Below are 17,830 nucleotides of genomic sequence, written 5' to 3' on the forward strand. Positions count from 1 at the left end.
GTTGCAGAAAAATCTGAAATAGCAAAAAAATGAACCCCCTCCCCCCCCCCCGTTAAATCCCCTGAAAAGTAAAACAGCCTTCTCTGCACAAGCCAGTGGTCAACAGCGGTGGCGCTCAAGAGCTACACTAGGTCTACCAGTGGCTGTGCAGCCCAGACCTACTGGTGATGGCCGCCCAGCTCAGGAGCGCTGCGTTTGACCTGGAGGAGGCTGCACAACCCAACAGCCACGGCTGGGCATGATGCCAGTGGCAGCACAGCCCTGCAGTGCAGCCAGGGAGAGCATTACAGACATCTTGCTTCACCTTGCTCAGAGGGTGGGTATGAATTGTTTAAATAAACGAGCATTTGTAGAATTGCGGCCTTAGGTTACCATCTCTAAGGAGCAGGGCCTTTCCGTTGGTGGCTCCCTTTCTGTGCAGCTCCTTTACTTGGGGTGTCGGCAGGGGCCTCGCCCCTCTCTGTTGAGAAAGCGAGCGTCGACCTTCCTTTCCTGGCAAGTGTTCACGCAGTGGAGAAGCCGCACGCCGCTGTTCGCAATGCTGCTAAAGCCAATCTTTAAAATGTGATGCTGTTTTTGTTGATGGGTTTTGCGCCATTTTTGATTGTTCAGTTATGACTGCAAGTCTTTATGATGGCGCCATTGGGCATTGCATTCAAAAATAACTTAACAGTGAAGACAGGAAGCCTCTGCTTTCCAAGGGTTTGCTTTATTTTAGGAATTAGGGGATGCGTTTTTAGTAGTTCCATTCATGTGGTGTTGGCATGTGCTTTGTCCTGGCATGTCTAACGCACTTGGGGATCTTTTCTTTCCCCCGACTTCCCCTCAAGTGTCTCTTACCTGCCGTAGACCCTAGCTTGAGGGAGGAAGGAAGAGAGCCAATGACTATTTTGATGTTTTATTGTTGGTTTTAATGTTTTAGCTTGTTGGAATCCGCCCTGAGCCCTTCATGGGAAAGGGCAGGCTATAAATGTACAAAATAAATAAACAAATAAATAATAAAATGAGGCGTGGCGCTTAGAGCCTTGGACTCGTCTGGAAGGCCTAGGTTCGAATTCTCGCTCTGCTGTGGAATCTTGCTGGGTGACCTTGAGCCAATCTCACTCTCTCTAGCCTAGCCTACCTCACAAGGTTGTTGTGAGGACAGAAGGGAGAATGATGTCAGCAACTTTGGAGCCTCGCTTTGGGGAGAAAGGTAACGGTAGTCCCCAGTGCAAGCACCGAATCATTACCGACCTGTGGGGTGAAGTCACATCATGGCATTTTCGTGGCAGGCTTTTTGTTATGGGGTGGTTTGCCATTGCCTTTCCCAGTCCTCTACACTTTCCCCCCAGCAAGCTGCATACTCATTTTACCAACCTTGGGAGGATGGAAGGCTGAGTCAACCTGGAGCTGGCTACCTGAACCCAGCTTCCGCCAGGATCGAACTTAGGTCTGGAGCAGAGCTTCGACTGCAGTACCGCAGCTTACCACTCTGCGCCACGGGGCTCTTTTGGGGAGAAAAAACAGGCTCTAAATGAAGTAAATAAGTAAGGCAGCCGGATTCCCAGGCCTTTATGGTATCCCCAAACTTGTGCTCGCTAGTCCTGAACTTTCAGAGATCTGGCCCTGATCCCCGGGTGAAGGAAGGGCGTACAAGGGTGAATCGTACACCCTGCAAAGATAAAAGTTAGACCAGATGGGAACAAGGCCTGAGTATCGTTCTTCCGGGCCTGGCACAAACATGTAATACGCAGAACCCTTCCCTGGTCCCATCCCATGCGTTAGAATCACATGAGTCATGAAAGAGGAATGACGGTTTTATTTCTGAAGTGTTATAAATAGATCCCGTCATGGTAATGAGCTTGCTGCCCAGCCCAGCCTCCTCTGACCGCCTGGCCACGGCAGACACGCCCCCTCCACCCTCCCTCCCTCATACTTGAGCTCTCCTCTGGTTTGGGAATCTCCCACTACTGTTCAGTTCAGTAAAATGTATTGTGCAAAGCCATTGGCCATTACAATTACAGCAACTTACACATGAACCTATGACGCTGCCTTCTACTGAATCAGACCCTCCTTGGTCCATCAAAATCAGTCTTGTCTACTCAGACTGACAGCGGCTCTCCAGGGTCTCAAGCTGAGGTTTTTCACGCCTATTTGCCTGGACCCTTTTTTAGTTGAAGATGCCGGGGATTGAACCTGGGACCTTCTGCTTACCAAGCAGGTGCTCTAACACTGAGCCACCATCCCTCCCCTTTAGTGGCTTTCCATGGTCTCAAAAGCTGAGGTTTTTCACTGCTATTTTGCCTGGCCCTTTTTAGTTGGAGATGCCGGGGATTGAACCTGGGACCTTCTGCTTACCAAGCAGATGCTCTGCCACTGAGCCACTGTCCCTCCCCATGGACGGTGTCAAAGATTCTGAAATTTAACACATTCAAATTTAGATTATTCACAATCTTAGTTACATACAGCATCCCCATGAATCCATAATCAGACTCTAATTGTCCACTATTGGGGTTGTAGTGTTCCCACTAAGCTGAGTTAGTGTGAGCTAGCTCACAGTTTTTTAGCCTCTGGCTCACATATTTTTGTCTTAGCTCAGGAAAAATGGCCCCAGAGCGAACTGATAGATGCAGTAGTTCACAACTTTAATGCCAGCAGCTCACAAAGTAGCATTTTTGCTCCACAGCTTAGAGGGAGGGAGTATTTATCTTAACTGGTTTTTAAATGTAGTTTTAATGCATTTTATATCTGGAGGAGGAGAAGATTGGACTTATACCCTGCCCTTCACTACCCAAAAGAGTCTCAGAGTGGCTTACAATCTCTTTTATCTTCTTCCCCCACAATGGACACCCTGTGAGGTAGGTGGGGCTGAGAGAGCTCTCCCCAGAAGCTGCCCTTTCAAGGACAACTCTGCTAGAGCTATGGCTGACCCAAGGCCATTCCAGCAGCTGCAAGTTGGAGGAGTGGGGAATCAAACCCGGTTCTCCCAGATAAGAGTCTGCGCACTCAGCTGCTACCCCAAACTGGCTATCTGTTGGTTTGATATTTATTGATTTGTCCAGTTATACTTATTCTTGGGTTCTGAGTTGCTTGGGAGAAAGGTGGATATATACAGGTCTCAGATTCAGTGGGAGCTCACAGGAGCACAGCTCCTTAACCTTTCGGAGAGTTCCTCCTCCTCCTTCTGAGAGTTCCTCCTCCTTGTTCATTGAATAGTAGGTGCAGCTGCATAACAATCCCTGGATGAGCTCCACCATCTATTTTTCTACAATTTATATATATATAAACACACACACACACACAAAATTTTAAACAAAGTAAATGAAAACAACCAGGAATTTTGATAACTGCAGATGCCAGAAATACAGAGAAAGAAATCTATCCATCAGACTTTAATTGGCAGGAAGTAGCACATAGAATGTGGATGTGTGGGTGTAATTTGGGGAGTAGGCTGCATCCTCTCAACATGGATATTATAGCTGTTTTACAAATAACAACTTCCTCAAACTCCCATCTTTCAAAAGGTCCCATAAGCATCCCAAAATCCACAGAAGGGGATGAGCCATGGTTTGCCTCATCAGCTTTTTTTAACCAGGTAAAGAAACTCTGGTGTGATGAGAGCTCTTTCTGAGCAGAAACACAAAGGAACGTTTGGGTGGCTTGGCATCAGGGGGTGTGGCCTAATCTGCAGATGAGCCCCTAAAAAAAAGCCCTGTGTGAAACAATGGTGCCATCAAGGGGGTGTGGCCTAATATGGTAACAAGTTCCTGTTGGGCTTTTGTGGGGGATGGAAAGTCATGAAAGATGACCAAAAGAATGAATCACAAACACTGATCTTAACTGAACTTTCTGGTTTGTGTGTGTGTGCGTGCATGTGTGTGTGTGTTTTAAAGACACATGCTCCATCCAGGCAATAATACTCTGCGCTGAAAAAAATGTGGTTGGCGAGACATGTGGATTATTCAGATTGATCAAAACATGCATTTTATATATATGTTATATATATATATATATATAACAGTTGAAACTCAATTTCACTTGAGTTTCAACTGTTTAGTATATTTCATTCTGGGTTTACGGGGCGGGGGGGCATGGGTGTTTCCCTGCTTTCCCTTTTCTGAGGTTTCAGCAAGCAGTACAGATCCTGTCCGGCACTCTGTGTCGCACAGTGACCAAAACTTAGGTGCCATCAGAAGGCCCACCAGCAGGGCCGGAACTCCGGAAGCCCTCCCACTGTTGCCCCCCAAGCACCAAGACAGAGCATCACTGCCCCAGGCATAAGAACAAAAGCCATGTTGGATCAGACTAGTGGCCCATCTGGTCCAACACTGTCACACAGTGGCCCAAACCCAGGTGCCATCAAAAGGTCCACCAGTGGGGCCAGATTTTCAGAAGCCCTCCCACTGTTGCCCCCAAAGCACCAAGAATTCATGGACCTCTGCTCTGTCGGTTTATCCAATCCCCTCTTGAAGCTGTCTGTGCGTGTGGCCACCAGCACTTCCTGCGGCAGTGAATTCCACGTGTTAATTACTCTATGGGTGAAGAAGCACTTCCTTTTATCTGTTCTAACCCGACTGCTCATTAATTTTATTGAGTGCCCACGAGTGCTTGTGTTTTGAGAAAGGGAGAAAAGTACTACTTTCTCTACCCCATACATAATTTTGTAAACCTCTTATTATGTCATCCCTCGGCAATGCTCCCTCTAAGCTGTGGAGTCTTATTAGCAAAAATTCTACTTTGTGAGTTAAAGTTGTGAGCTACCGCATAAATGAGTTTGCGCTGGGGCTGTCCGTCCTGAGCTGAGGCAAAAAATGTGTGAGCCGGAGGCTAAAAAAACTGTGAACTTGCTCACACTAACTCAGCTTAGAGGGAGCGCTGCCCCATTGTTATCGCATCTGCAAGCTAAAGAGCCATAATCTCTTTCACCTTTCTTCATGGGGAACATGTTCCACCCCCTGGATCGTTTTCGTTGCCCTTGTCTGCTCTTTTCCCAATTCTATAATAACTTTTTTTTTTGAGGTGCGGTAATCAGAATAACCCTTCCTTCTTCAATACAAAAAAGGAGCCCAGCTGGAACTCATTTGCATATTAGGCCACACCCTCTGGTGGCACCATTGTTTCACGCAGAGCTTTTTTGCAGAAGAAGCCCAGCAGGAACGCACTTGCATATTAAGCCACACCCCTGACACCAAGTCAGCCAGAACTGCGTTCCTGCTAAAAAAAAAAATGCCCCGAACTCAAGGCTGTACCAATTATCGTGAGGACGGGGAGGTGCCGCTGCAGTGTGCTAACCAAAGATGCCCCTCCAAGGCCCATCGCTGTGTTGTGGAGCTCCCCCCTTGCATGCACACGCACACACACACATACACAGCTTCATACATCCTGACCTCTTTCTTTGCTTGTTTTTGCAGGTCTTCTTGAACATGGACGCAACTGGTCAGCCATTGCCAGGATGGTGGGATCTAAAAGCGTTTCGCAGTGTAAAAACTTCTATTTCAACTACAAGAAAAGGCAGAACCTGGACGAAATCCTACAGCAGCACAAACTGAAAATGGTAAGCCCCGGGGTCTTCTCGTTCTCCCAGGAGACATCCCAGAGCCCTGCGCGATGGGGAACACTGGCGCCGTCCTCAAAGGAGAGCTCGGGAGGATACCCTTTTCGCTTTCCCCACCTTTGCGCGGAGAATTTATTTGGGCCTGGGCCGATTCGCGTGTTGCACAGCGATAGAGAAGTTCATGAGCTTCTATCAGTGAAATCCTACGCAGAAGCACTCCCGAGTCATCGTCGTCGCTTTATTGTCATACATTAGCGCTCTGAGTCTAGGTCCACTCAGGGCCGGCTCTGCCACTAGGCGAATTAGGCGATCGCCAAGGGCAGTGGCCCTCATCCTTTTTGGCACTAGGGACCAGCACTGGGGTTGGCCCGCCCACCGCAGCACCAGGGCCGGCAGGGTGGGGGTGCCGAATTTGGCCGCCCCCCCCCCCAGCAGCATCTCCTCCCCCTCCATTTTCACAATTTTAAGGCCCGGGAAGGGGCGGTGAAGCACACCACAAGCTCTTTAAAGGCTGACCCCACCCCGTCAGTGAGCAGGGGAAATGGCAGCAGTGGCGGCGAGCGACCCGCTGAAAAAGTGGCGCTGCCCTTGCCTCCTCCCCACTTCCTTCCCACGCCCAGGAAGGAAGTGGGGAGGAGGCAAGGGCAACACTGCTTTTTCAGAGGGTTAAGAACATAAGAGAAGCCATGTTGGATCAGGCCAATGGCCCGTCCAGCCCAACACTCTGTGTCACATAAGAACATAAGAGAAGCCATGTTGGGTCAGGCCAATGGCCCATCCAGTCCAACACTCTGTGTCACATAGGAACATAAGAGAAGCCATGTTGGATCAGGCCAATAGCCCCTCCAGCCCAACACTCTGTGTCACATAAGAACATAAGAGAAGCCATGTTGGATCAGGCCAGTGGCCCATCCAGTCCAACACTCTGTGTCACATAAGAACATAAGAGAAGCCATGTTGGATCAGGCCAGTGGCCCATCCAGTCCAACACTCTGTGTCACATAAGAACATAAGAGAAGCCATGTTGGATCAGGCCAGTGGCCCATCCAGTCCAAAGCTCTGTGTCACATAAGAACATAAGAGAAGCCATGTTGGATCAGGCCAGTGGCCCGTCCAGTCCAAAGCTCTGTGTCACATAAGAACATAAGAGAAGCCATGTTGGATCAGGCCAATGGCCCGTCCAATCCAACACTGTGTCACATAAGAACATAAGAGAAGCCATGTTGGATCAGGCCAATGGCCCGTCCAGCCCAACACTCTGTGTCACATAAGAACATAAGAGAAGCCATGTTGGGTCAGGCCAATGGCCCATCCAGTCCAACACTCTGTGTCACATAGGAACATAAGAGAAGCCATGTTGGATCAGGCCAATAGCCCCTCCAGCCCAACACTCTGTGTCACATAAGAACATAAGAGAAGCCATGTTGGATCAGGCCAGTGGCCCATCCAGTCCAACACTCTGTGTCACATAAGAACATAAGAGAAGCCATGTTGGATCAGGCCAGTGGCCCATCCAGTCCAACACTCTGTGTCACATAAGAACATAAGAGAAGCCATGTTGGATCAGGCCAGTGGCCCATCCAGTCCAAAGCTCTGTGTCACATAAGAACATAAGAGAAGCCATGTTAGATCAGGCCAGTGGCCCGTCCAGTCCAAAGCTCTGTGTCACATAAGAACATAAGAGAAGCCATGTTGGATCAGGCCAATGGCCCGTCCAATCCAACACTGTGTCACATAAGAACATAAGAGAAGCCATGTTGGATCAGGCCAATGGCCTGTCCAGTCCAACACTCTGTGTCACATAAGAACATAAGAGAAGCCATGTTGGATCAGGCCAGTGGCCCATCCAGTCCAAAGCTCTGTGTCACATAAGAACATAAGAGAAGCCATGTTAGATCAGGCCAGTGGCCCGTCCAGTCCAAAGCTCTGTGTCACATAAGAACATAAGAGAAGCCATGTTGGATCAGGCCAATGGCCCGTCCAATCCAACACTGTGTCACATAAGAACATAAGAGAAGCCATGTTGGATCAGGCCAGTGGCCCATCCAGTCCAACATGCTGTGTCACACAGTGGCCAATATGTGTTTGTGTGTGTGTGTACATATATATATATATATACATACATATATATACACACACATATATATACACACTGTGGCTAATACCAATGGTGGACCTCTGCTCCGTATTTTTATCCAATCCCTTCTTAAAGCTGGCTATGCTTGTATCTGCCACCACCTCCTGTGGCAGTGACTTCCACACGTTAATCACCCTTTGGGTGAAGAAGTACTTCCTTTTATCCATTTTAACCTGACTGCTCAGCAATTTCATTGAATGCCGACGAGTTCTTGTAGGGAGAAAAGGACTTCTTTCTCTACTTTCTCCATCCCATGCATAATCTTGTAAACCTCTATCATGTCATCCCACAGTTGACGTTTCTCCAAGCTAAAGAGCCCCAAGTGTTTTAGCCTTTCTTCATAGGGAAAGTGTTCCAAACCTTTAATCATTCTAATTGCCCTTTTCGGCACTTTTCCCAATGCTATAATATCCTTTTTGAGGTGCGGTGACCAGAATTGCACACAGTATTCCAAATGAGACCGCACCATCAATTTATACAGGGGCATTATGATACTGGCTGATTGGTTTTCAGTTCCCTTCCTAATACTTCCCAGCATGGCGTTGGCCTTTTTTATTGCAATCGCACACTGTCTTGACATTTTCAGTGAGTTACCTACCACGACCCCAAGATCTCTCTCTTGGTCAGTCTCTGCCAGTTCACACTCCATCAGCTTGTATTTGTAGCTGGGATTCTTGGCCCCAATGTGCATTACTTTGCACTTGGCCACATTGAACCTCTTCTGCCACGTTGACGCCCACTCACCCAGCCTCAACAGATCCCTTTGGAGTGCCTCACAATCCTCTCTGGTTCTCAGCACCCTGAACAATTTAGTGTCATCTGCAAACTTGCCCACTTCACTGCTCACTCCCAACTCCAGATCATTAATGAACAAGTTAAAAGAGCATGGGACCCAGTACTGAGCCCTGTGGCACCCCGTTGCTTACCGTCCTCCACTGTGAGGACTGCCCATTTATACTCACTCTCTGCTTCCTATTAATTAGCTAGTTTTTGATCCACAAGCGGACCTGTCCTTTTACTCCATGACTCTCCAGCTTACTAAGGAGCCTTTGATGAATAACTTTATCAAAAGCTTTCTGGAAGTCTGGTTTTCCCTGCCAATCAGCTGATCGGCGGGGCTGGCGGGTGTCAGCCTTTAAAGAGTCCGGGAGGCACTTCACCGCCCCTTCTCAGGCCTTAAAATTGTGAAAACTGAGGGGGTAGGAGGTGCCGCTGGGGGGGGGCAGCAAGGCTGCGCAGCCTGGTTGCTGACAGGCCATGGACCGGGGGTTGGGGACCCTTGGCCTTGGGCGCCGGCCTTCTGGGGGCGCTGAATTGGACCCCTCCCCCATGTGACTTGGTGACGTTTTCAGTGCAGGGGGGCACCAGACGTTAGCCTCGCCTAGGGTGCCAGACAGTCTAGGGCTGGCCCTGGGTCCACTGAGATCAGTAGGCTTACACTGGAGTGACTCTGCATAAAATTGTAATGCAAGAAACCCAGGCTGGCCACTGGGAGCACGCTCTGGGGATCCTAAGCCAACAGCGGTCGTCTGGCGAGTCCGCTAACACGGTGTGCATCTTTTCAAAACATTGACTGCCCACATTTCCATTCCATCTGTTTTTAAAGTGCGTGCTTAAGGTTTTGAAGTGGTCGCCTTTTTAAAAAGTTGCACGCGGACGGTTCTGCACAAGGAGGGCACGTCTGCTGTCGTGCAGGGAACGGTTCTCCAAGCGACGCGACGCGGCTGTTTTGAAGCACTCACGAAAGCAGCTGCATTTCTTTGAGGGAGGAGAGCGCTTGCGGACACTTGCCTGCGTCGGTCGCCTGCGTTTCCTTTCATGTAATTTAAAAGAAAAGTGCTTTTAGAGCCCTTGAAAACGCGGGCGTCTGAAGCATGCATCAAGTGGAAGGGTGAGCTGCACTCATGCGCGGGCAAAATAATTTCCAGCGGGTAGCCAGGCTAGTCTGCAGTAGAAGTGCCAGGTGACCTTTTTGAGGATTTTTGAAGCGCCCTTTGGTCAGTTTGGTGTAGTGGTTAAGTGTGTAGACTCTTATCTGGCAGAGCCGGGTTTGACTCCGAACTCCTCCACTTGCACCTGCTCGAATGGCCTTGGGTCAGCCATAGCTCTCGTAGTTGTCCTTGAAAGGGCAGCTTCTGGGAGAGCTCTCTCAGCCCCACCTACCTCATAGAGGGTGTCTGTTGCGGGGGAAGAAGATAAAAGAGATTGTAAGCCGCTCTGAGACTCTGACTCAGAGAGAACGGCAGGGTATAAATCTGCAATTCTTCTTCTTTTGATAGCTTGGGGTTGTCAGGCATAGCTGCAGTGCAGGTAATGGTCCTGGTGGTTGTCTTTCCCCAAAAAGCTGAGGGTTTCCTGTTCCCCCAGTTTACCTTTGAAACCAATAACCCTCTTTATGTTAGGGTAGCTTGAGGGATTCGAACCGGGGGCCTCCTGGATCACAGCTCATTCTCTTCTCTGCTTTTGATGTTAGGGCAGGTGGCAGTTGAGGTTGGGGTCTTTTCTGCGATGGCACCTTTTGGTGGAACAGCCTCCCCTGCAGGAGCTGGTCCAGGGCCAGTTTAGCTTTCTTTGAGGGGTCCAGTAAGAAAAGAACTTTCCATTTGCCCAGGTGTCGGGCCAACAGCTCTTTGTACTGATTTTGGTGAGTTGACCCCAGCACGTCATTCTCCGTTGTTATTGCTTCGTGTGGTTTTTACTCCTGCTGTGTCTATTTTCTGTAAGGGGGTTTTAGGGAAGGAAGGCAAAGAGGAACGCTGTGTCAAGATACAGTAAATTTCCCCTTTTCCGGGAGGACTGGAGGGAGAGGCTCTGAACTGGGGGTTCCTCTGTTCTGAGCTCCCCAAAGTCCCCTCCCCGGCCTTGCAAAGTCTGGGTTTCTTTCATTTGAGTCTGAGAGGAAAAGGTGGACTGTAAATTATGGAAATCAATAAATAACCGGATGTGCTTGGCGCTGAGCCCGAGACGGAAAAGGTGCAAAGCAGCATGACGCATTTTGGCTTCTGTCTGGCAGCGCCCCCTGCAAGCATAGCAAGACAAAACAGCCTGAGTGGGTATGGATGGCATTGCAGGCTGGTCCCTGCAGGCAGAGGCCAAGGAAGTGTGGCGGTGACTGGGAAAACTTCCTTCCTTCCCTCCCTCCCTCCTTCCTGGAATGGCCTTGGGTTAGCCACAGCTAGCACAGGAGTTGTCCTTGAAAGGACAGCTGCTGGGAGAGCCCACTCAGCCCCACCCACCTCACAGGGTGTCCGTTGTGGGGGGAGAAGATATAGGAGATTGTAAGCCGCTCTGTCCTTGAAAGGGTAGCTTCTGGGAGAGCCCTCTCAGCCCCACTCACCTCACAGGGTGTCCATTGTGGGGGGAGGAAGATATAGGAGACTGTAAGCCCCTCTGTCCTTGAAAGGGCAGCTTCTGGGAGAGCCCTCTCAGCCCCACCCACCTCACAGGGTGTCTGTTGTGGGCGGGAGAAGATATAGGAGATTGTAAGCCGCTCTGTCCTTGAAAGGGCAGCTTCTGGGAGAGCCCTCTCAGCCCCACCCACCTCACAAGGTGTTTGTTGTGGGGGGAGAAGATATAGGAGATTGTAAGCCCCTCTGTCCTTGAAAGGGCAGCTTCTGGGAGAGCCGTCTCAGCCCCACCCACCTCACAGGGTGTCTGTTGTGGGGGGAGAAGATATAGGAAATTGTAAACCCCTCTGTCCTTGAAAGGGCAGCTGCTGGGAGAGCCCTCGCAGCCCCACCCACCTCACAGGGTGTCTGTTGTGGGGGGAGGAAGATATAGGAGATTGTAAGCCCCTTTGTCCTTGAAAGGGCAGCTTCTGGGAGAGCCCTCTCAGCCCCACCCACCTCACAGGGTGTCTGTTGTGGGGGAAGATGATATAGGAGATTGTAAGCCCCTCTGTCCTTGAAAGGGCAGCTTCTGGGAGAGCCCTCTCAGCCCCACCCACCTCACAGGGTGTCTGTTGTGGGGGGAGAATATATAGGAGATTGTAAACCGCTCTGAGACTCTGATTCAGAGAGAAGGGCGGGGTATAAATCTGCAGTCGTCTTCTTCTTCTTCTTCCCGCCTTCCCTTCTTTCCTTTGTCTCTCCCCCCAAGGGGAACCAAAGCAGCTTACATCGTTCTCCTTGCCTCCCTTTTATCCTGAGAACCAGGGCTTTTTTGGTAGAAAAAGCCCAGCAGGAGCTGATTTGCATATTAGGCCACACACCCCTGACGTCACCCTTGTTTCACATAGGGCTTTTTTGTAGAAAAAGCCCAGTCGGAACTCATTTGCACATTAGGCCACACCCCTTGATACCAAGCCAGCTGGAACTGAGTTCCTGCTCCAAAAAAGCCCTGCCGACAACAACCCTGTGCGGTAGGTAGGTTAGGCTGAGAGTGAGTGACTGGCCTAAGATCTCCCTGTGAGCCATCGTCCACGGTGGAGCGAGGATTTGAACACGGATCTCCCAGATCCTAGTCGGACACTTCAGCCTCTGCGCCACCCCGGCCTTCAGCCTGCTTCTGTCACACAGCGCTGCTGAGGGGACTCTCTGCCTCTTATCCGAGTAGCGTGTTTCAGAGGGATGCAGGCAACAAATGATTACAACGAAGCTCTGCCCCGAACGTTGGCCGCCTCTCCGATGGACAAGAGCCGAAGAGCAGCCGTTTTTACAGATGCCATCGTTGCAGGTTTTCCCTTCCTGCCCGAGCGGCTTCTCCCACCCACCCACACTTAGGGGCTGGCTTAAAGTCGCCTCTCAGCACTACCGAGGAGGGCGTAGAGCAGCAGTCGGTGTGGGTGGACTCTGCTAATGCTCGGCAAGCAATTTGGAGGCGCGGCTGGCTGCCCTTTCACCATGGGGCCTGCCATAATTATTATTTCATTGGGAAAGCATCACGGGATTCCGGGCTGCGGCGCTAATAGAATTTTCCCACCTAGCCCAAGGGGGACCTCAGGAAACGCCAACGGAGCATTGCTGAATGTAAAAAAACCCTCTCTGGTGCGCTTGCTAATGCACAAGCAGTGCGCACAGTGAAGCGGCTACAGCCCATTTAGCCCCACCAGGAATTTCAGATCCTCTCTCATCGGGGAAAGGAGAGGACGGAGGGGAGGCGGGGTTGCAAACTCTGCGGCACTTCGCTGGGGCTGTTTTCAGAACCGGGAGCAGAATCCAGTGAGAGCAATGCACACATGCGCAAAAATGTGACACGGGGAATGTGAAAAATGCCTTCCGCACTCATTCAGCACCAGGCTGGCAGTTAGAAGTTGATGTCTAAGCTTGGGTCTTATTTATTTTAATCCTCCCCCCCCCTTTGCTTCTTAGGCACTTATGGGGGGGGGCTGTGTGACATTCTCCAGAGGGTCTCCTGTCCCGGCAGATGCAGATCAGCTTTGCTTGATTGGTTGTGTGCACTTTCTCTTCGCTTCCTCTTCCTGCCTATGCACCGTTCTTCCCTCTGTCTGTTCCCCCCCCCCCCTTGTGATTTATATATCTGTCGTATGCTTACAGTTCCCTTCTTCTCTCTTCGTCTTCTTTGGAGTTCAGAGAAGCACACGTGGCCAGTTTGGTGTAGTGGTTAAGTGCGCGGACTCTTATCTGGGAGAACCGGGTTGGATTCCCCACTCCTCCACTTGCAGCTGCTGGAATGGCTTTGGGACAGCCAGAGTTCTCTTATCTCGGAGAACCAGGTTGGATTCCCCACTCCTCCACTTGCACCTGCTGGAATGGCCTTGGGTCAGCCATAGCTCTCTTATATGGGAGAACCGGGTTGGATTCCCCACTCCTCCACTTGCACCTGCTGGAATGGCCTTGGGTCAGCCAGAGTTCTCTTATCTGGGAGAACTGGGTTGGATTCCCCACTCCTCCACTTGCACCTGCTGGAATGGCCTTGGGTCAGCCATAGCTCTCTTATCTGGGAGAACCGGGTTGGATTCCCCACTCCTTCACTTGCACCTGCTGGAATGGCTTTGGGACAGCCATAGCTCTCTTATGTGGGAGAACCGGTTTGGATTCCCCACTCCTCCACTTGCAGCTGCTGGAATGGCCTTGGGTCAGCCATAGCTCTCTTATGTGGGAGAACCGGGTTTGATTCCCCACGCCTCCACTTGCACCTTGCTGGAATGGCCTAGGGTCAGCCGTAGCTCTGGCGGAGGTTGTCCTTGATAGGGCAGCTTCTGGGCGAGTTCTGTCAGCCCCACCCACCTCACAGGCTGTCTGTCTCCTGAAAGCCAGTCTGGTATAGTGATGAAGTGTGGGGACTCTTACCTGGGAGAACCAGGTTTGATTCCCCACGCCTCCACTTGCACCTGGCTGGAATGGCCTAGGGTCAGCCGTAGCTCTGGCGGAGGTTGTCCTTGATAGGGCAGCTTCTGGGCGAGTTCTCTCAGCCCCACCCACCTCACAGGCTGTCTGTCTCCTGAAAGCCAGTCTGGTATAGTGATGAAGTGTGGGGACTCTTACCTGGGAGAACCAGGTTTGATTCCCCACTCCTCCACTTGCACCTGGCTGGAATGGCCTAGGGTCAGCCGTAGCTCTGGCGGAGGTTGTCCTTGATAGGGCAGCTGCTATAAAAGCTCTCTCAGCCCCACCTACCTCACAGGATGTCTGTTGTGGGGGGGAGAAGATATAGGAGATTGGGAGCCGCTCTGAGACTGAGATTCGGAGTGGAGGGCGGGATATCCATCCAATATCTTCATCTTCACGTAGCTCTCTCTTCCTTCCATTCATCTTTGGAGCAACTCTGTGAAGTCACCCTGTGTGTTTTCAGGCTCGAGTAGAAACTCGGTATCTGTCACGTTAATGAACTCCTCCTCCAGCTTTCTCCTCCGCCTCTTCCCTTTTCAAGGCCCAGCTTGCCTCCATGGCTTTATTTTTATTTGAGTTCCTCGATACGCCGCTACCCACCCCAAAAGAGAATCTTACAACCCTTAAAACAACAGCCTTGCGAGGTAGCTTCGGCTGAATGCGTGCAAGTGGCCAGAAGTCACCCAGCAAGCTTCCACGGCAGCATGGGGATTTGAATCTGGGTCCTGCTCTTGCCATTCAGACTGCCGTGCCATGCTGACTTTCTGATCTGAGAGCCGATCCATTCTCTGCTTTATTATCCTTACCACAAAATCCCATTGTCAGTATCAGTTAGGTTCTTTCTTCTCCGGTTTGGTGTAGTGATTAAGTGCATTGACTCTTAACTTGGAGAACAGGGTTTTATTCCCCACTCCTCCACTTGCACCTGCTGGAATGGCCTTGGGTCAGCCAGAGCTCTCTTATCTGGGAGAACTGGGTTGGATTCCCCACTCCTCCACTTGCACCTGCTGGAATGGCCTTGGGTCAGCCATAGCTCTCTTATCTGGGAGAACCGGGTTGGATTCCCCACTCCTCCGCTTGCACCTGCTGGAATGGCCTTGGGTCAGCCAGAGCTCTCTTATCTGGGAGAACCGGGTTGGATTCCCCACTCCTCCACTTGCACCTGCTGGAATGGCCTTGGGTCAGCCAGAGTTCTCTTATCGGGGAGAACTGGGTTTGATTCCCCACATCTTCACTTGCACCTGCTGGAACGGCCTTGGGTCAGCCAGAGCTCTCTTATCTGGGAGAACCGGGTTGGATTCCCCACTCCTCCACTTGCACCTGCTGGAATGGCCTTGGGTCAGCCAGAGTTCTCTTATCGGGGAGAACTGGGTTTGATTCCCCACATCTTCACTTGCACCTGCTGGAACGGCCTTGGGTTAGCCATAGCTCTCTTATCTGGGAGAACCAGGTTTGATTCCCCACTCTCCTCTTGCAGCTGCTGGAATGGCCTTGGGTCAGCCAGAGCTCTTTTATCTGGCAGAACCGGGTTGGATTCCCCACTCCTCCACTTGCACCTGCTGGAATGGTCTTGGGTTAGCCATAGCTCTCTTATCTGGAAGAACCGGGTTTGATTCCCCCACTCCTCCACTTGCACCTGCTGGAACGGCCTTGAGTCAGCCATAGCTCTGGGAGAGGTTGTCCTTGAAAGGGCAGCTGCTGGGAGAGGCCTCTCAGCCCCACCCCCTCACAGGGTGTCTGTTGTGGGGGGAGAAGACATAGGAGATTGGAAGCCGCTCTGAGTCTCTAATTCAGGGAGAAGGGTGGCGTATAAATCTGCAGTTCTTCTTCTCTCTCCCTCCCCCGTGGTCTTGGGGGGCAGGAATAGCATCTCACAGTGCCACTGAGTGATAGAAATCAGGATATGCCTGCGCCCTTTTCTTTTCTCCCGTAGTTTGCTTTTCTGAAATCTTTGTACAGGCATTTCCCCCCCCCCCTTCTATCTTGCCAATTAACCCCCCCACCCCGTGCATCCGCTTCTCGGATGTAGCATCTAGACTCCTGCATGCTAATTGTTTGGCGTCTCTGTCTCCCTGGTTTATGTCATTAGCTGGGATTTATAATTTTCTTTGGGTGAACAACTTGAAGCTCTGGCAGTTGAAGTGGGAGGGGGAGGATTTTTGCATAAGAACAATGAGCGCTCATCTGTTTCAGGCCCCCCAGCCCGTTAATGTGCTATTGTTTTGTAACAACAACAGATGCCATAAAGATGAATAAGAAGGAGAATAACGGCCGCTTTCTGCTTATTTCCCATATCGCTTTCCTCAGTGTTTTCGCAACTCAGGCATTGTTGGGGGGCTTCGTGCGCATGCGCATACCCAAACATACCCGTGTTGCAACTGGGAAGGGTTTGAACCCCAGAATTCCGACTTAATTTCTTGTTGTTCCGACATCCACCTGATATTAGGGTTTGTAGAATCTTTCGGGCTCAAGTGCCGTGTTCTACTGGAGAAAGTTTTCCTTCCAGACGTTTCGTTCTCAGCTGCGGAGAACATCCTCAGTGGCGTTGCAGCCGGAGCAGGCGCTCTGACCTTCTTGGCTGCTGTGCATTGAGTGGGGCCAGGGCTGCTGGAGAGCTGCTATTTCTAGGCTGGAGAGGGTGTGATGAAAGGGCAATTGGTTTGTGGATGTGCCCATTGTTTGGTGGGGCTTCCTGGAAGGGTAGTGATAAGGAAACTGAAGGTCAAGAAGGTCAGAGCGCCTGCTCCGGCTGCAACGCCACTGAGGATGTTCTCCGCAGCCGAGAACGAAACGTCTGGAAAGAAAAACTTTCTCCAGTAGAACACGGCAGTTGAGCCCGGAAGATTCTACAAACCCTAATGATGTTACCAGCCGTGAAAACCTGAAATCTTTGATATCCACCTGATAGTTTGGTTGCCTTTCAACTCCAAGCCAGCTACTTTGGAAAGAAACCGGATAAAGCACATGAGGGCCAGTTTCTGTACTCCGTCAGACTTCCAGCCTCTTCATCTCTCTTTAAGATCTGGAGCAGAGAGAGAGAGCGTCCCTCTCACCAATGCAGGTTGTTAGCCTACTGTGATCCGGTACCCGTTTCTGTTGGGCTTCCTATTGCTGCAAAACCGAGGCGGTCATAAATCTCCCCCTCCCGCCTCTGTTTTTTATGAACATATACCCAGAGTTCCCCAGTTTCTGTTTAGTTTTGATTTGTTTCCCGGAATTATCTGTTGCTTTCCTGCTATCGAGATGCTCCCCGCAACCTGCAAATAATATTCAAAGCCCGTAATGAAAAAAACATGTCTGAAACAGCAAAATAAGCACATACTAAAGCAGCAGTCGGGAGAGGTGGTTTAAATTTGGGAAGCCTTGGGGAATATATATAGCTAGTGGAATTCCCCAGTAAAGCCGGGCTGTCACCGGGGCAGCAAATTTACAATCGGCTTTTTCTGTCTCAGGAGCCCAGTGGAGCAGAGTGTTAAAGGTGCAGTACTGCAATCTTAAGCTCTGCTCACGACCTGAGTTCGATCCCCGGCGGAAGCTGGGTTCAGGTAGCTGGCTCGAGGTTGACTTAGCCTTATGTCCTTCCCAGGTTGGTAAAATGAGTCCCCAGCTTGCTGGGGGGAAAGTGTAGATGACTGGGGAAGGCAATGGCAAACCACCCTGTCAAAAGTCTGCCATGAAAACGTGGTGAAAGCAACATCACCCCAGAGTCGACTGGTGCTTGCACAGGGGACCTTTCCTTTACCTTTTCTGTCTCAGACTGCAGTTTAGATTCGGATGCTCTTCTGTACCACCTCTGCATTCCCCATATATAGAAAACAAGCTTACGAGTGAGAAGGCTGGGGTAAAATTTCTCTCTTGGACATCTAG

At 50.7% G+C, this 17,830-nt stretch overlaps 1 protein-coding gene across 1 annotated transcript in view; it reads left to right on the forward strand.

Moving 5' to 3' along the window:
• NCOR2 (nuclear receptor corepressor 2) overlaps positions 1–17,830 on the forward strand; it is a 480,522-nt gene that overhangs the window by 281,972 nt on the left and 180,720 nt on the right. Inside the window, 1 exon segment of the mRNA XM_060250121.1 lies at positions 5,394–5,536. Coding sequence (XP_060106104.1) covers positions 5,394–5,536 — 143 coding nt within the window.

This window comes from Heteronotia binoei, chromosome 11, assembly GCF_032191835.1.
Source record: "Heteronotia binoei isolate CCM8104 ecotype False Entrance Well chromosome 11, APGP_CSIRO_Hbin_v1, whole genome shotgun sequence".
Lineage (NCBI taxonomy): Eukaryota > Metazoa > Chordata > Lepidosauria > Squamata > Gekkonidae > Heteronotia > Heteronotia binoei.